This window comes from Stegostoma tigrinum, chromosome 18, assembly GCF_030684315.1.
Source record: "Stegostoma tigrinum isolate sSteTig4 chromosome 18, sSteTig4.hap1, whole genome shotgun sequence".
Classification (NCBI taxonomy): Eukaryota; Metazoa; Chordata; class Chondrichthyes; order Orectolobiformes; family Stegostomatidae; genus Stegostoma; species Stegostoma tigrinum.
In genome coordinates this window covers 47807803-47831042 of record NC_081371.1, presented here as the reverse complement: position 1 = coordinate 47831042, position 23240 = coordinate 47807803, and the positions used below count along the sequence as shown (strand labels likewise).

At 45.3% G+C, this 23240-nt stretch overlaps 1 protein-coding gene across 2 annotated transcripts in view; it reads left to right on the top strand.

Annotated features, from left to right (window-relative positions):
* Window positions 1-23240, top strand: part of btbd11b (BTB (POZ) domain containing 11b) — a 99647-nt gene that overhangs the window by 72725 nt on the left and 3682 nt on the right. For both annotated transcript variants that reach the window (XM_059652514.1, XM_059652515.1), the window contains exons 5-16: window positions 822-987; window positions 1766-1855; window positions 4883-4984; window positions 8101-8194; window positions 11233-11368; window positions 11626-11846; window positions 14391-14569; window positions 17338-17443; window positions 17898-18000; window positions 20377-20467; window positions 21161-21229; window positions 22863-22976. In XM_059652514.1, coding sequence (XP_059508497.1) covers window positions 822-987; window positions 1766-1855; window positions 4883-4984; window positions 8101-8194; window positions 11233-11368; window positions 11626-11846; window positions 14391-14569; window positions 17338-17443; window positions 17898-18000; window positions 20377-20467; window positions 21161-21229; window positions 22863-22976 — 1471 coding nt within the window. The remainder of the gene's footprint in view (window positions 1-821; window positions 988-1765; window positions 1856-4882; window positions 4985-8100; window positions 8195-11232; window positions 11369-11625; window positions 11847-14390; window positions 14570-17337; window positions 17444-17897; window positions 18001-20376; window positions 20468-21160; window positions 21230-22862; window positions 22977-23240) is intronic.

Here is a 23240-nt window from a genome sequence, read left to right as displayed (position 1 = left end):
ATTTAAAGGCGTCTGGATGGATATATAAACAGGAGGGGTTTATAGGGATCCGGGCCAAATGTTGGCAAATGGGACTACATGAATATGGGATGCCTGGTCGGCATGGATGAGTTGGACCGAAGGGTCTGTTTCCGTGCTGTACAGCGCTATGACTCTGTCCTTTCTCTTCCTCTCAATTGTTCTCAGCCCCTGCTCTTCATCGGCTGCTGGTCAGGGAGGTTAATAGGGCTGAGAGATCCACGTGAAGGCTGTTAAACAGAATCTACAGACAGGAGGGCTCTACTGGCACAGTGGTGACGTCCCTGCTCTGGACCAGAAGCTTAATGTTCAAGTCTTACGTACCCCAGAAATGTGTTAAAAATAGTGACAGGGAAAATTCAGGAGAAGCAGCACAGGATTGAGAGGGAGAGAGAAAAGAGGAGAAAGCATTATAGGAGGAACTGTAACAAAGCCGAGAGAGGCAACGTAAAAGAATGGAAGGAAAAAGAACAAGTATTCTCTCTCATGGAATACTTGCTTGAAGCTGGTAAGATTGCAATCCGTGGCTAATTTATTGAAGCCTGTAGGAATCATGTGCAGGGAAGATGTAAAGAGATTTCATTGGCATTACTGCCTGTCTGTAACCAATTTGCACATTCTTGGAATATTTGCATGGAATGTCATGACACACTGGTGAGATTTGAACAGATGACTTCTGGGCTCAACAAGACAGACATGATGCCCCACTTGTACCCCTCATGATTTAACTTCTGTTTCTCTCTTTCTCCTTCCTCTCCCTCTTTTTCTTTCTCTCTCTCTCTTTCTCTCACACTGTCACACAGAGCTGATGATTGCTTCTCTGCCTCCCTGAAACTCGATGCGGCAGCGACTGAGGCCAAGTTTCACCAAGGCCTTGGATTCCGCATGTTGAACTGTGGTAGGACAGACCTGGTCAATCAGGCCATTAACCTTCTGGGACCTGATGGCATCAACACCAGGAGTGAGCAGGTACAGCAGTGGACTGTGAGCTGAAGCATGTCAGAGCAGAAATCAGTTATCATGGGTTCAATTGCTTGAAAAATATAAATGGCTGGCAATTCCGTGCCATTTTCCTCTGGCATTCATTTAACATCCCCAAACAGTGTCATACAGCACGGAAACAGACTCTTCGATCCAACCTGTCCATGCTGAGCATAATCTCAAACTGAACTAGTCCCACCTGCCTGCTCCTGGCCCATGTCCTTCCAAACCTTCCGTATTCGTATACTTTTAAATATTGCAATTGTACCCACATCCACCACTTCCTCAGGAAGTTCATTCCACGCACTAAACACCCTTTGTGTAAAAAAAGAAATTGTCCCTCATGTCTTTTTTAAATGTCTGTCCTCTCTCCTTAAAAATGTGACTTTCTGATATCCAGTTTAATGCAATGATTTAGCTATGTTTCCAGTATTCACGTGCAATTATTGTGGCAATGCGACTAAAACGATTTCTGTGGGTTCTTTCCTGGGAATATTTTGTTGAAGAATCAGTGACATGAGTCACCTATTTTTGCAAATATTGCTGTTGTGTCCAGTTCGGCTGCTAGCACGTTTTTTAACAAGTACCTTTCCCTTTTGATAGGAATTTTGAAACTCACAAGTACTGTACCTGTTATTTCAGACAGTTTTAACTGCAAATAGCACGGAGCATCTCATAAGGCAGTTAGCATTTATCTTCTGTTAAATTAATCAATGCAGGTCCAACTGTTGCATCATTTGTGAATATGGACTTTTTAAACATGCAGGGTCTGAGTCCTCTGATGTATGCCTGTGCTCGGGGAGACGAGGCCATGGTTCAGATGCTGCTTGATGCTGGGGCAGATGTAAACTGTGAGGTAATGAAAATGATCGAGGCCGCAGGAGCGAGTCTCGTGTTTATATAGCTCCTTTCCCTGACCACCTGATGTCACGGGATTTACAGTCCTTTTGAAGCGTGGTTCATGCTGTAATGTGGAAAATGCATCAACAAATTTTGTGCACTGCACGCTCCCACGTGCTGCAGCGTGATATCCAGGTAACCTGTTATTGTGATGTTGATTTAAGGGTTATACGTTGGCCCACACATCAGGGAAAACACACCTAAATTTCAAAAGAATCACATGGTGTATAATCTTTTACACTCACCTGAATGAGCAGACAAGTTTCCGGTATAAGGTATTATCTGAAAAGAAAGCACCTCCTTCAGCACTGTCCACTCATTGACAATGCTTCCATGAAGTGTGTTGGAGGCATTTTACTGTATTAACAGGAATATTTAACTGGAGGTTGTTATTTAAACAATAAGTTTAGCATAAAGAAAGGAGGTTCTCCAAAATGTCAAAATACTCTGCACCTAAATATTCCGTCAGTAGCAAGTATGTGATTTGTTGAGGGTCTGTGTTAGTTTCCACCTGTTGGACCAGATGTCTTTATGGATTAATTGTCGGACTATTGTTTAAGGTGCACATGGTTGTACCAGCCATTCCCTCTGATCTGCTGTGTAATCGTGGTGCTTTCTAATTGCAGTCATTGAATATATGTGCTGGTTTTGCCATTTGTTTACACCATTGACATGAATGGAATTTTGCTGTCAGAGAATGTCAGTGTAGGCGAAGACCATGTTGCCAGTGCTGGTTCTTAAAGAAAATCCTGCATTTATATGGCACCTTTCACAATCATTGAACATCTCCAAGCACTTTACAGCCAATAAGTGTATTTGAAGTGTATATCACTTCTGTCATGGGCATGCAAGGTTATCCAATTCCCTTTTGAATATTTCCACTGAGTCTGCTGACGGACTTGGGTCAGTTCTCATCGGAGAGTAGGCGGCTAAGAGGGGATTTAATAGAGATATACAAGATGATCAAAGGATTAGATAGGGTGGACAGTGAGAGTCTTTTTCCGAGGATGATGATGTCAGCTTGTACGAGGGGGCATAGCTGCAAATTGAGGGGTGATAGATTTAAGACAGATGTCAGAGGCAGGTTCTTTACTCAGAGTGGTAAGGGCATGGAACGCCCTGCCTGCCAATGTAGTTAACTCAGCCACATTAGGGGCATTTAAACAGTCCTTGGATAAGCATATGGATGACGATGGGATAGTGTAGGGGGATGGGCTTAGATTAGTTCACAGGTCAGCGCAACATCAAGGGCCGAAGGGCCTGTTCTGCGCTGTATTGTTCTATGTTCTACGTTCTATAGTAATTTAATTAAAGAGCAAAACATTCTTCAAGAGCTTGTTCTCTCTCAGACTAAAAGAAAACCCATAGAATGCTGGAGAAATTCAGCAAATCTGGCAACGTCTGTGAGAGAGAAACGGAGAGAACATTTTGATATTGTACTCAAAACATTACCTTTGTTTCTCTCCCCATAAAAGGTGCCAGACCAGGCAAATTTCTCCAGCTTTTTCAGAGTTTATTTCAGATTTTTAACATCTATTGTTTTTTGCTTTTATTTGAGCTATTAGAGGTTGGTAGGAATCTGCTCTGATCAGGAGAGTTTACAAGAGAACAAAGTAAACAGTTGTGTTTTAGGCTTTTGCTTCAGACGGTCAGAGATTAATTTTCTTTTAATCAGGGGAAACATCTATAACTTTGAATAAAGCTCTTGGGTTTCATTTTGGCAGCTTTGCATAAATGTTACCTGAACCTGAATGTGTGAAACAGTTTACAACGGTTGAGAATTACTTTACCTCAGTGGAAGCAGTTTAGCTTTAAACTTACAGGTCAGAAGTGTTTGGTTAAAATCCTAAAGAGATATTTTGATGCTAAGAAAATCCAAGCTCAGTTGTGTGAAGGATTGATGAAGAAGACATCAGATTCTCAAGACCAGGGAACTGAAACCACAGCTGAGACAAACCCTGCCTGTGATAGAATGGGAAATCTTTCTGGGTGTTTGAGTACTGTAAAAATGTGCTGTTTAGATTAATAGGACCATAATTTACTTTGTGTTTCAAAGCCTTCAAACATATGCTATATTTAAATAGAGAGAGAGAGTGTACAAACTGCAGATATTGCAGTCAGAGCCAACACAGTATGGAGCTGGAGGAGCACAGCAGGCCAGGCAACATCAGAGGAACAGGAAAGTTGACGTTTTGGGTTGGGACCCTTCTTCAGAAATGGGACGGGGAAGGGAGCTGGGAAATAAACAGAGAGGAGGGGTGTGGCTGGGGAAGGTAGATGGGATGGTAATAAGTGAGTGCAGGTAGGGGGTCGTAGGGATTGGTCAGTGGTACAATGGGGCAGATATGTGGGAGATAAGATGGACAAGTTTTGTCAGGGCAAGGAGGTGGGGATGAGAGGGCAGGTTGGACATGGGATGAGGCAAGGGATAGGGAGATTTTAAGACTGGTGATTTCCATGCCGAAGCCACTGGGCTATAGGCTTCCTAGGCAGAATATGAGGTGCTGCTCCTCCAGTTTGTGGGTGGTGTCATTGTGACACTGGAGGAGGCCCAGGATGGGCATGTCACCCAGAAAATGGGAGGGGTAGTTAAAATGGTTCGCGACCAGAATGTGGTGTTGTTTGTCGTGGACATTTTAAATAGTCAAATAATTTGGTTTATCACATTTCATCTTCATCTCTTCTGTGTAATAAACTTGTATTTGTGTTTGTGTTTTGGTAAAAGACCATTTTGTTAAAACCAGAAAAAAACAAAATATTATCCAACAAGCCAGTCTGGGATCTGACTTGTCTAGTTGTAAAACCAACTGGGATTATAGCACCACATTGCAGTGTGTGTACGTCGTTGAGAGTTGTGTGTTGGAGCATGTGTGCATTGGTACACGTGTGCGATTTTCCGGTGCAGAAAAGTCTGTTGGACTGTTCATGTATGTTGGTGTGTGTAAACTCCGTCTGACTTGATAACCTGTTCTCTGTGCTGCAGGTCCCCAACCCATCCCACAAATATCCGTCTATCCCTGTGGAGACACGACACTGGACAGCCCTGACACTGGCTGTGCTCCATGGCCACATTGCTGTAGTTCAGGTAATCTATGTTCATCATCAAGCACCACTTTTTCATCTACGCAGGAATTAAATCAGGCAGAAAGGGCCTGACTTTATTTCACCTCCTGTGGTCTGTGTCATGGACTATTCTCTGGTCAGTGCAGGCTGTGAATTTGAAGTAAATGTAGAAGTTCTGAAAATGTCTTTCCATTGCAGCAAGACATAGTCGGGTACAGGAAAGAATTTCAACATCTGTCCACCTTGATTTTTGGTTTTCTTACACAATCTTACATTGCTTAATGGATGTGGTATGGCCGCTACCTAACCCTTCTGCTTTTGTTCACTCACGGGTTCAGATTTATTGCCCATCGCTAATTACTCCTTATTCTGAGTTGCTTGCTTGGGCCATTTCAGAGTCAACCACATTGCTGTGAGTCTGGATTCACATATAGGCTAGGCTAGCTAAGGATGGCAGTTTCCTTCCCTAAAGGGCATTGGTGACCCAGATGGGTTTTTACAACAATTGATAGTGGCTGTATGGTGGCCATTAGGCTATCTTATAATTCCATATTATTTTTAATGCAAATATCCCCATCAGCCACGTGGGATTTTAAACCGCATCCCCAGACCATTAGCTTGGGGTTCAGGATTATTAATCTAGAGAAAATACCACAGATCATCACTTTCCTGATCAGCTGTAACAATATTTAAACTTTCTTTCATTCTTCTCTTTTTAAATCAGGTGGGTAAATTTCCCTTTCCTGGCACTGTGGATCAGACTAAACACTCCAACGGATTCCCCACACGCTGTCTCACGCAGTGACAGGCTTTGCAGTCTGAATACAGAGTCCATGTTGGTTGTGTAGATACTTTACCAGCAGTTTGAACAGGACCTGTTTTTGCAAACTGGGTTCAAGATGAGATGACAGTGCTCGAGGCTGGTTTACAGAAGGTTTTCCTGAATAACCTCTCACACAGGGACCTGGGACAGGATTCAGCCTCAGCTGATTGGGGGAAGTGAGGAGTCACTGTGCAGTAGTTGTCATTGCAAGCCAGACCTCATTCTATAGAGCTTTGGGAAAGAACCTACTCTGACACCAGACTGACACGTTCTGACCTTCAGAGGAGGGTAATATTGACAACTTTCCATTCCTTAGGGCATTGAGAGGGAGCTACTGTAGGGAAAACTGGATATTTTGTTTCCTCTGTACTCATTTCTTTTAGCAGCTGCCTCTTCCCCCGTGCACCTGAAATCCCACCCTGCTCTGGTGCCTGACCAACCCTAATAGCCCCTTCGCTGCTCCTGAAATTCCCTCCCAACTTCTGATTCTACCTTCTGCTTTTCAATCCCTCCACCCTTCCTTCCCTACCACTGACAACCCCTCCAAGAATCAAAGAATTGTTACCGGATGAAGGAGGCCATTTGGCCCATTGTGTCTGCACTGGCCATCGCAATCAGTTGGTGCTGTTCCCTTGCTTTCTCCCTGTAGCCCTGCATACGCCTCCTTTACCATTAACGATCTCAGTCCCTTTTGAAAGCCTCAATTAAGCTTGCCTGTCCCACACTCTCAGGCAGTGCATTTCAGACCCAAGCCATTTGCTGCATGAAATTGTTGTTCGTCCAAACATCTTTACTTCATTTATGAATTACTTTTAAATACACACCATCTCGCTCTCCAGTGGGAATGTTTACTTCTACATGCTCCTGTGACTTTTGAATACTTCAGTCAGGAGTGTGATGGAGTACTCCCCACTTGCCTGGATCGGTGCAGCTCCACCAATAATCGATGCTTGACACCATAGAGGACAAAGCAGCCCGCTTGATTGACATCGCGACCAATCCCTCCATCACCAATGCTCAGTAGCAGTAGTATTCTCTGTCTATGAGAGGCACTGTAGAATTTTATCAAAGATCCTTAGACAGACCCATGACCACTTCCATCCAGAAGGACAAGGGCAGCAGATACAGCGGAGCAATGTCACCTGCAAGTTCTCCTCCAAGCCATTCACCATTCTGACTTGGAAATGTATCGCCGTTCCTTCGCTGTCACTGGGACAAACTCCTGGAATGCCTTCCCCGAGGGCAGTGTGGGTCTATCTACAGCAGGGGGATTACAGCGGTTCAAGAAGGCAACTCACCACTACCTTCTCAAGGGCAACTAGGGATGGGCAATAAATGGAACTGAGATCGTTAATGGTAAAGGAGGCGTGTGCAGGGCTACGGGGAGAAAGCAAGGGAACAGCACCAACTGATTGCGATGGACAGTGCAGACACAATGGGCCAAATGGCCTCCTTCATCCGGTAACAATTCTTTGATTCTTGGAGGGTTTGCCAGTGGTAGGGAAGGAGGGGTGGAGGGATTGAAAAGCAGAAGGTAGAATCAGAAGTTGGGAGGGAATTTCAGCCAGCGATGCCCATGTCCCACATGTGAATGGAGAAAACAAACTCTTCCCAACCTTTTCCAAGGGGAATGATTCCAACTTCTCCAACAATATTGACATTGGTTCCAGGAATGAGCCACTACCATTCTGCTAAACTACCTCCACACTCTTTCCAACGTTGTCATCTCCTTCTGTGAGAAACTACCTACCAGATGCATGATAACTATATCTGTACATTATTGCAGGAGGAATTGAACATAAAAAGGCCCTTGCTGTCTGTGTTAAAAATGCAGGCGTCTTCAACCGGAAAATATTTTCTAATCAATCTGTTCACTGTTGTTATTGGGATTTGAACGCAAGGCCTTTTGACCCGGGGTAGGGCCACTACAAGAAGAGCCAATCTAAAGTAAAGTCATCATAGTCTTACCTAATCATAGGTGTGCTCTGTAATATAGAAACAGAGAGAAATGACTGGTGGTATTTTAATTTGAGGGTCACCGTGACTCAAGTGAGGGGAGTAGTTGAGAAGGAGAGTTCTTCATGGTAACCCTCAGTCAGTGTGGGAATTGAACCCACACTGTTAGCCTCATTCCACACCACAAACTATCTGTCCAGAGTCAACCTTTCTTTTTAAAACGGCTTCAACTTATTTTTCTAATCCACCCGTTCAGAGATATGATTACACAACTCTGGTGCAGGTGGGACTTGAACTTGGGACTCCCCGTTGAGGGGTTTTCACAGCGTTAACAGCTCTCTCCTCCTCTTCTCCTGCAGTTGCTGCTCGACGCTGGTGCGAATGTCGAAGGGTCTGTCGGACAAGGGGGTGAGAATTACTCTGAGACCCCCTTGCAGCTGGCAGCTGCAGCCGGTGAGTGAGTCGGGAACACTGTATGTGTTTGAGCATTCTGTCAGTATCATGTTCATTCAAGTCCACTGCCCCGGAAATCGAATGGTGGGGACACGTTTGTCAAAGAATCCATTCGGATTTTGCTGAGAGGCGGGAGACACCAGAGGTTGTGGACGGGGGTGGGGCACAATTGAAAAATAAGATATCTTCCTGTTTAAAATGGAGATGAGTTGATATTTTTTCAGAGCCTTGAGTTTTTGGAGCTGTTCTCCTCTGCCCAGAGAGTGGTGGTGGTAAGTTACTGAATATTTTAAAGACGGGAGTAAATAAATTCTTGACTAATAATGGAATATAATAGTATAGGCAGGATGGGGTGCTGTTAGGCAGGCAAGTGAATTAGAAGCCACCAGCAGATCAGCCAGGATTTTCTTGAATGACAGAACAGGCTTGAGGGCTGAATAGCCTTGTCCTGCTTCTACTCTGGATTTTTGTAATCTCGATTCCTAGCCTCTATCTTCAGAAGCCTCATTGCCAGAGTTACGGAAGAGAGTTGATTCCTCGGATTCAGACCCTAACTGCAAGCTTGCGTGATGATGTTTTTCTACTTCTGTCTACTTTCAGCAGAAAGCCTGTTGTTAGTTGTGTTTCTGCATTTAGTTGGAATGTGCTAATAGCTGCATGAACAACCGATTTTAGATAAACAGTCAAATGTGTAACAGAACTTTGCTAAAAGCAGCATACAATCATACATTGAAATGTTGGTCTTTCTTTTCTCTATTCATTTGTGGGGTGTGAGTGTCACTGGCTGGCCAGCATTTATTGCTCATCCCTAGTTGCCCTCGAGAAGGTCGTGCTGAGCTGCCTTCTTGAACCGCTGCAGGCCACCTGCTGTAGATAGACCCACAATGCTGTTAGGGAGGGAATTCCAGGATTTTGACCCAGCGACAGCAAAGGAACAGCGATATATTTCCAAATCAGGATGGTGAGTGATTTGGCGAGGAACTTGAAGATGTTGGTGTTCCCAAAAATCTACTGCCCTTGTCCTTCTAGATGAAAGTGGTCGTGGGTTTGGGAGGTGCTGTCTGAGGATCTTTTGAATTTCTGCAATGCATCTTGTAGAGAGTACACACTGCTGCCACTGAGTATCCCACGGTGGAGGGATTGATGCATGTGGATGTAGTGCCATTCAAGTGGGCTGCTTTGTCTTGGACAGTATCAAGCTTCTTGAGTGTTGTTCGGGCTGCACTCATCCAGACAAGTGGGGAGTATTCTATCACACTCCTGACTTGTGCCTTTATAGATGGTGGACATGCTTTGGAGAGTCAGGAGGTGAGTGACTCGCTGCAGTATTTCTAGCCTCTGACCTGTTTTTGTAGCCGCTGAGTTTATGTAGTGAGTCCAGTTGAGTTTCTGATCAATGGCAACCCCCCAGAATGTTGAAAGTGGGTGATTCAATGATGGTGACACTATTGAATGTCAAGGGGCGGTAGTTAGATTGTCTCTTATTGGTGATGGTCATAGCCTGGTATTTGTGTGGCTCAAATGTTACTTGCTACTTGTCAGCCCAAGCCTGGATATTGGCCAGATCTGGTTGCATTTGAACATGGACTGCTTCAGTATTTGAGGCATCAGGAACAGTGCTGAACATTGTGCAATCATCAGTGAGCATCTCCTTCTCTGACGTTATGGAGGGAAGGTCATTGATGAAGCAGCTGAAGATGGTTGGGCCCAGGACACTTCCCTGAGGAACTCTTGCAGAGATGTCCTGGAGCTGATATGATTTTGCTCCCCACAAGCACAAACATCTTCTTCCTATGTGTCGGGTATGACTCCAACCAGTGGAGAACTCTACCACCGACCCCCGACCCCCCCCCCCCCCCCCCCCCCCGGCCACACCCAGTGATTCCAGTTTGCTTGGGCTCCTTGATGCCACGCTCGGTTGAACGCAGCCTGGATATCAAGGGCTGTCACTGTCACCTCACCTCTGGAATTCAGCTGATTTGTCCATGTTTGAACCAAGACTGTAATGCAGTCAGGAGCTGAGTGGCCCTGGCGGAACCCAAACTGGACGTCACTGAGCTGGTAATGCTGAGCAGATTCTGCTTGATAACAATGTTGATGACACCTTCCATCACTCTACTGATGATCGAGAGTAGACTGATGGGGTTTTAATTGGCTGAGTTGGATTTGTCCTGCTTTTCCACATTGGGTAGATACCGGGTGTTGTAACTGTACCGGAACAGATTGGTTAGGGGAGCAGCAAGTTCTGGAGCACAAGTCTAGGGAAGAGCAATCCAAAGGCTTAGGAAGTGTGTGGATAAAAAAGAAAACTGCCTCATCTCTGTATCAAAGAGGTGCCATCTTATTCGTAAAGTGTGATCAGAGATAATGGGAACTGCAGGTGCTGGAGAGTCCAAGATAACAAAGTGTGGAGCTGGATGAACACAGCAGGCCAAGCAGCATCTTAGGAGCACAAAAGCTGACGTTTCGGGCTGCATCTAGGCCCGAAACATCAGCTTTTGTGCTCCTAAGATGCTGCTTGGCCTGCTGTGTTCATCCAGCTCCACACTTTGTTATCTCTTATTCGTAAAGTGTTCCCTTTTGTCCTGTATTCCCCAGGAGAATAAACTTGCATCAACCCTTCAAAGCCTCCTCAGAATCTTAAATGCTTCAGCTCATGTATTGATCTGCCTGTTGCTGGTTTAGGCCATGTTCCCAATGCTTCTTGTTTTTTGCTTATTCACATTGTTGCGTTTTTGCCTGTCTTTCTTTCTCTCGCGCTCTCTCTCTCTCTCTCTCTCTCTCTCTCTCTCTCTCTCTCCCCCTCCCTCTCCTCTGTGTTGCAGTGTCACACTGTCAGAAGGTCAGGACTGAGGGGGGAGTGCTGCTGTGTCTGAGGGGCTAGTTAAATGCAAAGTTTGGTCCCCCCCCCCCGGGAACAGGCAGTCTGCAGTGCTAGAGTACCCATCACACATACTGGTTTGTAGTGAAACTGTCAGACTGTAATCTTTAACTGAGCACAACTTTGTTCTGACAGGACAAATGTGTTGGGGTTGCAGGTAATTTTGATCTCGTGAGTTTACTCCTGGAGCAGGGAGCAGAGCCGATAATTGGGACGTCGTGTCGGAATGGGTTCTCTGTCACTCCACATGGTGACATGAGTGCATACAGCCAGGCTGCTGCTCACGGCCACAGGTAACTGTCCGGCGGGGGGGGTCACTACCTCTTGCTATGAGAGGGCAAGTGTTTGGATGGAGTGGGGGAGCGGATGGGTGAATGGACTCAGTGAATATGGGCCTTGGTTCCTTTGGGTGGGGTACAAGGATGCAGTTAGCTGTGGTTTGTTCAGCTTCCTGCTTTACTTTATGGGTTTGTATGTTTGGGATCGCGGTCTCCGACTATTCCCTTGGGATGAGCGTTTATTCCTGTATTTTCGCATCCTGCCTGTTTAGGAATGTGTTTCGGAAATTGCTGGTGCACTCTGAGAAGGAAGCAACGAACGTCCTCTCCCTGGAGGAGATTCTAGCCGAGGGGACAGACCCCACAGGGTCAACCTCAAATTCCACAGGCTCCAACCGGACCAACAAGGTCCGACTGAATGCTCTGAGGGAGGCCATTTATCACAGCTCAGAGCATGGGTACGTGGACATTACCGTGGACATCCGAGGTTTTGGTAAGTGTGTGCCTTTCTCTCTGTGTATGTGTCTTTCTCTCTCTCTCTCTGTCTCTCTCTCTCTCTGTCTGTCTGTGTGTGTGTGTGTCTCTCTCTCTCTTTCTTTCTCTCTCTCTCTCTCTCTCTCTCTCTCTCTCTCTCTCTCTCTCTCTCTCTCTCTCTCTCTCTCTCTCTCTCTCTCTCTCTCTCTCTCTTCCCCCCCCCCTCTATGTCTGCGTCTGCCTCTCTCTCCTCTTCTCTCTCCACCAAACTCCAGAAGGATGAAGACTATCACAATTTTCCTCCACAACAATTAGTGACAGAACTCTGAGCGATTTATGTGATTTGAAGTCTGGGTTTTTTTTTCTCCGTTTCATTTCAAAAAGCACTGTTACATTAAACCTGAAGAAATCAGAACAGAAATTGGTTTTGCAAAGCTCTAAGTCCATGTTCCATCTATAGTTACCGTTCTGCTCCGATCTGTGACTGACCTTCCTCCAGCATGTCCCTCACCGATTCCTTGCATTGTCTCCCGCTCAACGAAAGAGTTTAATTTGGATGTTTTGGGATTCTGAATTCTCTAAGATGCAAACAAGAAATGATTGGCTGTTAGCTGGTGGATTCTAGATCATATTCTGCTCTTCGTTGGCCAGTGCCAGTCATTCTGTGCCTCAAGGGCCTTAGATCAAGTCTGGGCTGTTCATCTGAAGCTCCATCAGCCCCCTGAGGTAAATGTGAAAAACCCCATGGTACTATTTCAAAGGACAGGAAGTTCAGCCCTCCCAAAGTCCTGACCAATGTTTATACTTCAGTTTGCAAATAGGGAATTTATTTGTTATGTGTGCGGCTTCAGAGAACTTGCTGTGTGCAAGTTAGTTGCCGTGACACTTTGGCAGTACAGTGGACAAGTTTTCAGATGCCCTGAAGCGCTGCTTCAACTTTTCTCCACACACCATGTTTGACTCTGAGGTGCTTCAACATAATTTTTGATATTTATGGTGTTCATTCCATATATTGTACAGCCCGAAGGCAAAACATTTCAAACTGAACATGATAGAAAGGGAAGTAAAATTGAACTTTTCTCCATACATGTGCTCAAAGCTCACTGATCTTTCAGTGCCAAGAATTGGCCTTGACCAAGTGCTGCAGACTTGGGGTGGGGCGTGGGGGTGGGAGAGGTGCACAGCCGCTCAGTGGTTAGCACTGCTGCCTCAAGTGCCAGGGACCCAGGTTCGATTCCACCCTCAGGTGACGGCAAGCTCCCCACAGACTTGTTCTCCCTGTGTTAATGTGGGTTTCCTCTGGGTGCTCCGGTTTCCCCCCACAATCCAAAGGTATGCAGGCTAGGTGGAGTAACCGTGGGAAATACAGGGTTGCAGGGATGGGGTAGGGGTGTGGGTGAGATGCTCTTCGGAGGGTGTGTGTGGACTCACTAAGTTGAATGGTCTGCTTCCACACTGTAGGAATTCTGTGACTGGCATACTCTGAGTGCCAGGACGGAGGGACACACTAACACTTGGAGCAGCTGCTGCAGAGGGTCATTGAGGAAAGGTTACAACCTGAGGCCGTTCAGCCCTCCCACACTTAAGGAGTGGGAACTGTGTAGGGCCCTTCTGTTGTATGTTGGAGCTGGAATGGGCTTGTATTATAGCCTGCCTTATCACCTTCCTGCCAGCTCCTGACCTTGAAACAAATGATTTATTGTCACTTGTATTTTCCAGTAAAAAACTACAACTGCCGCCGCTATCTGGCACCGTTTTGAATATTTTTAAGAATAAAAGGTATAACTGAGAGCCCATCTTCATTCTATTGCTTCTCACCCCCAGGTTTGATTGGGAACGTGGGGTTTAAGGGCGTGGAGGTGTGCGCGGTCTTTGAGTCAGGTGACCCCTTGCTAGATGTTTAATGGTCGTGTGGCACGACCACCTTCTACCAGGAGCAGTTGAAGATGGGCAACAAATGATGACCCAGCCAGCGATGCCCATGTCCCATGAATGAATTGGAAGAAGCTTGCCCTTAGTGTAAAGAGAATTTTTTTTGAAATGAACGATTTAATTGAGTGTGTGAATGTGGTGACAGGTTATAAAATTTTACAGTACAGAAGGAGACTATTCGACCCATCATGTCCGTGACAGCTCCCGAAAGAGCTACCTCTAGGTGGTCTCACTCTCCAGCCCTCCCTCTGTGGCCCTCTAGATTAATCACTTGCAAATATATATCCATCACTGTTTTGAAACCTCTTATCAAATCTGCCTCCACTGCTCTCCCTGGCAGCCTATTCCAAATCCTAAAAACTATGAATAAAGAAGTTTCTTCTTGTCTCATTTCTAGCTGTCTTGGTGACAATCTCAAAGATGTGATCCCCTAGATACCGACTTAGCGAGAAATGGAAACAGAATAACCTCCTCTAACCTGTCAAAATTGTTCATAATTCAAAATTATGAACATATTATCTTATTCCTCATGTTGAAACAGTGGGCGATGACCCTGCAGTTTGATGGAAGGTAGTGTTGCCTGTTTTGTAGTGCTGTAATGTGTATCTGGAATACTGCCTTTGTCACCCAGGTGTGCCATGGAACCTGCACTCGTGGCTGTTATCCCTGAACACGGCATTCCTGCAACACCGCAGACTGGTCATGCAGTGTATCCTGAAGGAGTTCAACACTATCAAGGAGGAAGAGTACAGTGATGAGCTCCTCCTGCAGGGTCTACCGCTCCTGTTTCAGATTTTGAGAGCCAGCAAGGTAACATATGGATAATGATGGGATAGTGTAGGGGGAGGGGCTTAGATTAGTTCACAGGTCAGCCCAACATCGAGGGCCGAAGGACCTGTTCTGTGCTGTATTGTTCTATGTTCTAACATCTTACAGTTTGTACAAAGTCCAATGATGGGAGTCATTGTATGGGTGGTCATGTCAATGGGCTCATAATGTAAACTAACGTATAGGTGGGATGTTCAAACCTCACCATAGCAGTTGGTGGTCTTAAAGTCAACCAAAGCTGGAATTTTAATCCTAACGGCTAAATTAATGACAACTTTGTAACCAGTTGTCAAAGAGGCCCACCTGATTCACTATTGCGTTAGAATCCCTACAGTGTGGAAACAGGTCATTGGGCCAACAAGTCCACACTGACCCTCAGAGCATCCCACCCAGACCCATCCCCTGACCTTATCCCTGTAGGCCTGCATTTCCCATGTATGTGACTGACACAGAATATACACCATAAATATCAGAAATTGTATTGCAGCACCTCCAGAGTCAAACAGTGTGTGGAGAAATGTTAACTTTAACATGGCCCCTTCACCTAGCCTGCACATCTCTGGACTGTGGGAAGAAACCACAGCACCTGGAGGAAACCCTCGCAGACACAGAGAATGTGCAAACTCCGCATAGTCACCTGAGGGCAGATTCAAATCCAAGTCCCTCGTGCTGTGAGGCATCAGTGCCGTCCTACTAACCTAAATTCTTTAAGGAAGACAACTGCTCTCCTTACCTAGTCTGACATAGAGAGTAGAGAGAGAGAGAGAGAGCGCGAGAGATGGGACAGACTGAATGTTGGGTGGGGAGTGTGTTGCTTGTTGTCTCCCCCGAGGGAAGTTGGTTGCCATTTTGCCCCCTTTAACATAAAGAGAGCCTCCCTCCTCCCTGCCTCTGGGGTTCAGGAGTGGAATCTTTCCAAAGTGAGAGTGACCTCTCCTTTCCCTCAGCAACAGGAAATCCCACCAAAGCTGTACACACTACTCCAGGTGCGGTCTCACTAATGCCTTGTACAGTTGCGACAATACTTCTCTACTTTTATACCCTATTCTTTTAGCAATAAATAGCAAAATTCCATTTGCCTTCCTTATTATCTGCTGTACCTGTATACCAGGATGGCACATAGGCATACAGCAGGGAAACAGACCCTTCAGTCCAACTCGTCCATGCTGACCATGTTTCCCAAACTAAACTAGTCCCATTTGCCTGCATTTGGCCCATATCCCTCTAAACCTTTCCTATTCGTGCACCTGTTCAAATGTCTTTCAAATGTTGTAACTGTACCTGCACCCACCACTTCCTCTGACAGGTCATTCCACATACAAACCAATCTCAGTGTGAAAGTGTTGCCTCTCATGTTCCTTTTAAATCTTTCCCATCTCACCCTAAACCTATACTCCCTTATTTTGGACTCCCCCATCCTTGGAAAAAGACCCCTCAACCTCCTAAGTACCAGTGGAAAAAGTCCCAGCCTATCCTGAGAGATCAAACCCTCCATTCCCAGCAACATCCTGGTAAATCTCTTCAGAACCTTTTCCAATTTAATAATACCTTTCCTACAGCAGGGTGACCATATTGTACGCGATATTCCAGAAGTGGTCTCACCAGCATCCTGTACAGCCTCAACACGATGTCCCAATCCTATAATCAATGGTCTGCGCAATGAAGGCAAGTGTGTTAAGCTCCGCCTCAACCATCCTGTCTGCCTGTGACGCAATATTCAAATAACAATGCCCCTGAACCTCTCTGTTTGACAACTCTATCCAGGGCCCTATCATTTAATGTATAAGTCATGTCTTGTTTGTCTTACCAAAATGTAATATCTCCCATTTATCCAAGCTAAACTCCATCTGCCACTCCTCAGTCCATTGACCCAATTGATTGTGCTCTTAGATAACTTTCACTTTCCATTACACTGTCAATCTTGGTGTCATTCACAAACTTACTGCCCATGTCTCCTAAATTCTCGTCCAAGTCGTTTATAAATGACAAACAGCAGTGGACCCACACCAATGTCTGCGGAATACTGCTGGCCACAGGCCTTCAGTCCAACAAACAACCCTGCACCACCATCCTCTGTCTCCTACTGTCAAGCTAATTTCATATCCAAACTCCCTGAATCCCATGTGATCTAACTTTATTAACATGTCTAGCCTGCAGTCCTCAGTCAAAGGCTTTACAAAAGTCATTGTAGATTATGTCTACTATTCAGCCATCAAAGATCATTTTGGCCATGTTTCCAAATACCTCAATCAAATTTGAGACAAGTTTGACAGCACATTTGCACGACAAGATTTCCTTCCCTAAATGTCATCAGCGACAGTTTTTTATTGACTGAATTGGCAGGATTTAAACCTGTATTCACAGATGATTGTTGTCGGCATCTGAATTACCAGTCCAATGACATTAACTTTAAGCCGCCATCTTCCGCTGCTCATGTGGGTGCAAACACAGGAGAGAATGGGAATTGGTCTGCATTTGGGAATGGGCTACAGACATTTAGATGAAGTTCAGCAAAGATGAAAGTTGGGAGGCTGGTCAGTGGACCATTGGAGCAGCCATTTTGGTGGGGGATAAGGAGCAGATGAGCAGAGGCAGGACTGGAGCCACGCGTCGTTATGGAGGTGGAAGGAAGTTGACTTGGAGATTGAGTATTAAAGTGTTGTTGGTGCCCAGGATATGATAAATACATCTTGCAATCCTCATGGTCACCCTGCTTTATTCTGTCTTTTCTGTTTACGCTCTGATTTCAGAATGAAGCAATCAGTCAACAGTTGGCAGGGATTTTTGTCCAGTGCTACGGTCCTTACCCAATTCCCAAGTTTACAGAAATCAAACGGAAACAGATTTCCCGGCTAGGTAAGTTCTGAGTTTGCTATTTGTGTTGCAGTTTGACTCTGCGTTTTGTACTGTAATGCTGCATTTCAGTTTGTGAGAGAACCCTGCATTTTGTACTGTAATGCTGCCCTGCATTTTTAATTGTAATGCACCGAATCCTGATCATTCCCCATGGATAGAGCAAAACATGGATCCTACTATGATGTAACTCTTCTCTGTACCATGTGATCAGACTAGATGAATCATTGGGAAAAAATTAATTGGATTTGGGGCTAAATTCTTGAGTAAATGGATCCACAGGATTTCAAGGACTGAATGTATGACCCTACAATTCTGCTGTAATTTAAACTTGCATTTTATGTTGTAAAACAATCCTGTGTTTGTGTTGTAATGGAACCCTGCATTCTATGTTGTAAGGTAATCCCCTGCGCTTTGTGTTATGATTTAATATTGCATTTTTTTTGCTTCTGTCCAGACCCTCACTTTCTGAATAACAAGGAGATGTCTGACGTTACGTTTCTCGTGGAGGGAAAACCGTTCTACGCACACAGAGTGTTGCTGTTCACTGCCTCGCCCAGGTAAACCACTCTCGTTAAAATGTTCCATGCTTTGGGTGGGTGGATGGAGGAGGGAATTTTTTTTTTAAACTGTGTACATCACCTGCCCCAGGGTTTGCAACACGCAACACCAATAAACCTCAGTTCATGGTTAAGCTGACCAAGGGGCTTCACACAATACGACAGAAACACAGGACAAACATCTGGCACTGAGCAAGGAGCAGCAATAAGGTGGTGGAAAAGGTGACACTCAGGAAGGATTTGATGAAGAAGGGAGCCAGGAAAAGGGGGACACAGTACATTAAAAATGCCCTGGTACCCCTTTAATGGATGAGAGCTGGGCAATGGTTATAAACATTACTGGTGGGAAGAACATGGTAGATGCATCAATTGCAGAACTGTAAACAAAATAACCAATATGTTGGGAGATCCTGGAGGTTGTATCCGGTCAGAAAACAGGCTGAGGAGACTGGGGAGGACCTTGATCCCAGTTCAATTATTTCATTTAATCTCAAGGGGTAAAGGAATCCCAGTGGATTTCAGAAAGTTTTTATTATTTGCAATCTGCCTGTCCTTCACATAGTCTTCAGTGTAGTTCCAAACGAAAAGCTTACAATAAGTAAGACAGTGATTGTTCTTAAAGGCAGAATTGGCAGAAAGGAAGAAATCAGCTGTAACTAGTCAGTGAATGGATACAGGCTGGGGGCCATCTCAGAAATCGATACTGGGACAATACGTTGATTGAAGTGACTCAGGGATCAGTACAGGGGGGAATGCACCGTGTGAAAACATGTTAAATTTGGAATCGGTCCAATGGCTCACTGTACCCCAACAAGATGCAAGAAATTAGCAGATTCCTGCAGTCGGGTGAGATTCATGTTCCATGCTGGGAACGATTTTCCCACTTAGAAAATCCGTCTGCAAGTTCCTCTTCAGTCGCACACAACAATTGGTTCCAAATCCTGGAATTCTTTCCCTAAAGGATTGTGGGTCAACCTACAGCACGTAGACTGCAGCGGTTCAAGAAGGCAGCTCATTGCCACCTTCTCAAGGCCAACCAAGGACAGGCAATAAATACTGACCCAGCCAATGGCACCTGTGTCCCAAGAGTGAATCAAAAAAGAGCTCCAGTTTCTGTTTTTTTATAAAGAAAGGTGGCATTTTACCGATTGTGTGTTATTGAAAACACTGGGCAGAATCTACCCACATTCTGGGTATGGTGTGACTACAGGTAAGGGAGGGTGGGGTATTGGCAGGTGGCAGATACATGTTCGAAGGGGTCCAGCTGTGAGGTGACGAATCGCCAATCTGCATGTCCAAGGCCCCAGTTAGGAGAGACTTCACCACTAGGAGAGATTTCTCCTGCAGCAGAGTGGCCCCACGCCTCAGGAGCAGAGGCTGCAGCTTAATGGAAGCAGTGACCCTGTGGGAGTTCAGAGAGTCACTCAACAATCAGGCCATACAGTCATACAGCACAGGAACAGACCCTTCGGTCCAACTAGTCCATGCTGACTGAGTTTCCCAAAGTAAACTTGTCCCGTTTGCCTGTGTTTTGCCCATTTCCCTGTAAACATTTCCTATTTGTGTACCCTGTCAAAATGTCTTCTAAACTGTGTAACTGTACGTGCATCCACCACCTCCTCTGGCAGTTTATTCCATACACGCACCAACTTCTCTGTGAATAAGTTGCCCCTCCAATCCCTCTTAAATCTTTCCCTCTCATCTTAAACCTATGCCCTCTAGTTTTGAATTCCCCTATCCTCGGGAAAAGACCTGGGCTATTCACCTTAATGATGCCCCTCACTATTTTATTAACCTCTATAAGGTCACCCCTCAGCCTCCTATGCTCCAGTGAAAAAAGTCCCAGCCTATCCAGCCTCTCCTTAGAACAAAGACCCTCCAGTCCTGGCAGCATCCTTGTAAATCTTTTCTGCGACCTCTCCAGTTTATACTGCCCTTCAGCAGGGCAACCAGAACTGCACACAGCACTCCATAGATGGCTTCACCAACGTCCTGTACAACCTCAACATGACGTTCTCACGCCTATACTCGATGCTTTGACCAACAAAGTGCTGCCTTCACCCCCGCAGTCTACCTGTGACACCACTTCCAAGGAACAATGTACTTGAACCCCTAGGTCTCTCTCTGTTCAATAACAGTCCCCAGGGGGTTCACTGGCAGCAAAGACCCAAGCACCATGGCCTTTGATCAGAGAGCCTTGACGGCTTTGCTTCTCTTAAATAAGAAAAACAGTATTTATCTGCACACCACTCTTCCTCCCACATGCCCATTGTGGGGCCTTTCGTTAAGGATGACCTGCCCAGAGCCATGTTTGCATTAGCCTTCCTGTGAACTGCTGTCCATCAAACTAACCCAGTCTTATCTGTGTCTCTTTAGGTTTAAGAACCTTCTGTCGAGCAGGATGTCCTCGGACAATGCATCCAGTATTTTCATTGAAATTGGCCACATAAAGTACAATATATTTAAGGTAACCAGAGCAAGAATAAACAGCTTTGCGCAAAATGTTAAAACAGGCAGTTAGAAAGCTGAAGGATGGAATGGGATAATGGAGAGCTACCTGGATTGCTGCACAGGGAGCCAGTATGGACTCAGTGAGCTGAATGGCCACCTTCGGTGTTGTAATAACTGCTCATAATGAAAGGCTAACATTGGAACAGAGAAGCATGAAGCCTTTCAAGCCTGCCCCACCTTCTAATAAAGTCAGAAGTCACACACCAGGTTATGATCCAACAGGCTATTTGAAATTATAAGCTTTCAAAGTGCTGCTCCTTCACCAGGTGAAGTTATTGGTCGACTCCAATTTCCAATCTGATCCCTTGGCTATCCATCATCTATCAAATTCAGATAAAATACTGCAGATGCTGGAAATCTGAAACAGAGGCAGCTGGAGAAACTCAGCAGGTCTGGCAGCATCTGTGGAGAGAGAAGCAGAATTACTGTTTTGAGTCTGGTATGATTCTTCAGCCTGAAGGTATAACAGTGAAAGGGGGACTGCTGGGCCATGGTGTTTAGTGGGTAGGAGCCAATTATATGAAATGCTGCATTTTGTATTTGAAGAAAAGGATTTGTGTGTAATTTCATACTTCAGCATCTGGTTTGGGCAGCATTTATCGTTTCTTTCCTGCTGTTTGATATTTTTAAATTTTTTCCTCCCCTGCAGATGGTGATGCAGTATCTTTACTATGGCGGTACAGAGACACTGCAGATTAGAAACAGTGATGTATTAGAGGTGGGTTGAATTTTGCACTGATTAAATCTGGTTTTCTTTGCTGGGCCCAGGTGAAGCCCAGGCAATCCGGAATTCTCTTTGAAAATAACAACGAGAAGTTTGAAATATCAGTGCCGGTAGGACAGGGCTGTAATGGGGTTCCCATTCCGAGAAATCCACAGGAGTCTCTTGGATGGTCTTTTCATGTGACCTTTCCGGGCAAATTCTTTCTCTATTCTTCAAAAGAGAGGAATGTGAACTGGGAACAAGAAGGCCATTTGGCCCTTTGAGCCTGCTGACCATTCAGTAAGATCATGGCAGATGTGGCTGTGGTCTCATGTTCACTCCACTGCCTGACCCCATTGCCTTGAGCTTATTTGTCTTTCAAAAATCTATCTCACTCAGCGCTGACAATATAAAGTGGATCCCACCTCCACTGCTCTCTGGAGAGGAAGATTGTATAAGCTAATGGCCTTGATTTATCTTCTTAAATGGGAGACTCCTTATTTGTAACTTCTGCCTTTTCTTTCTAAATTCCTCCCATGAAAAAAGGAGAAGCATCCTCCCATCATCAACCCTGCCATTCTCTTCGTTTAGTTTGGTTGGCTGGTATGTGATGCAGAGTGACACACACACACACACACACACACACACACACACACACACACACACACACACACCAGCAGCACGGGCTCAATTTCTGAAGGTCTTGCCACCTCAACATTGCCCCTCACTGGGCTTGTGGTCACCCTCAGGTTGATTCTCCACCAGTCGTCTCTCTCCTGAATGAGAGAGCCGCCCGATGTCCCTCTGGGAGTTTGGAGATGATTGCTTGCCTCTCAGAATTTTATGCTTCAGTAAATTCACCTCTCACAGTTGTAAAAGCCAATGGGCCCAAGCTGCTCCCCAAAAAAATATGGAGACCAAGAAATGCACGCCAGTTCTCCAAATGTGGTCCTACCAATAGCCTGTACAGTTGTAACAAGATTTTCCTACTGTTATAGTCTCCTCCTCACTCTTCTCCCTGCCCCCACGCCTACCACCACCCCAATTCCATAATAAAGCCATTCTGTTTGCCTTCCTGATTTTTTTTTTTGTTTCTTGCACTTGCATGCTGACTCTGTGTGTGATTAAATACACCACAACACTCAGATCCTTCTGTATCACAGCATGCAGCAGTTTCTCCATTTATTTTTCCTGTCAAAGTGGACAATCTCATTTTACCACATGGTGCTCCATCTGCCACATTTGTGCCCACTCTCGTCACTCCATATCCATATGCACCAAGATCTTGACAATATCCAGGCTTCGGCTGATTTGTGGCAAGTACGATTCATGCCACTAACGTCAGGCAATGGCCATCACCTTCTGACACTGTGTCTGTGTGTCTGTGTGTGTGTGTGTGTATATGTATGTATGTGTGTGTGTGTGTGTGCTCAGTGTCAAGCACAATCAAACTTTTATTTCTTTGCTACTTTACAGTTTTACTCACATCTGGAGCAGTTTAATTTCTAGTCTGAGAATATTTCCTTAATACCCAACTAATGACCAATTGCGTCATGAGTATTTTTAAATGTACTGCTGAGAATGTACCTCCTAATAATTGAACTTTATTCGGGCTGACACTGACATCGAGGTCATGTTTCTGTTCCAGTTATTGTCAGCAGCAAAGTTTTTCCAGCTTGAGGCTTTGCAGCGACACTGTGAGCTCCTATGTACAAAAATCATCATTGTTGACAACTGTGTGGAAATGTATAATCACGCCAAGGTGAGTGTAATTCTCTTGCTCTCGCTCTTGCTCGCGCTCTCTCTCTCTCTCTCTCTCCCTCTCTCTCTCTCTCTCTCTCTCTCTCTCCCTCTCTCTCTCTCTCTCTCTCTCTCTCTCTCTCTCTCTCTCTCTCTCTCTCTCTCTCTCTCTCTCTCTCTCTCTTCCCCCCCCTCTCTCTCCTCCCCCCCCTCTGTATCACCCTCTATCACTCCCTGCCTCTGTGTATCTCTCTCACTCGCTCGCGCTCTCTCTCTCTCTCTCTCT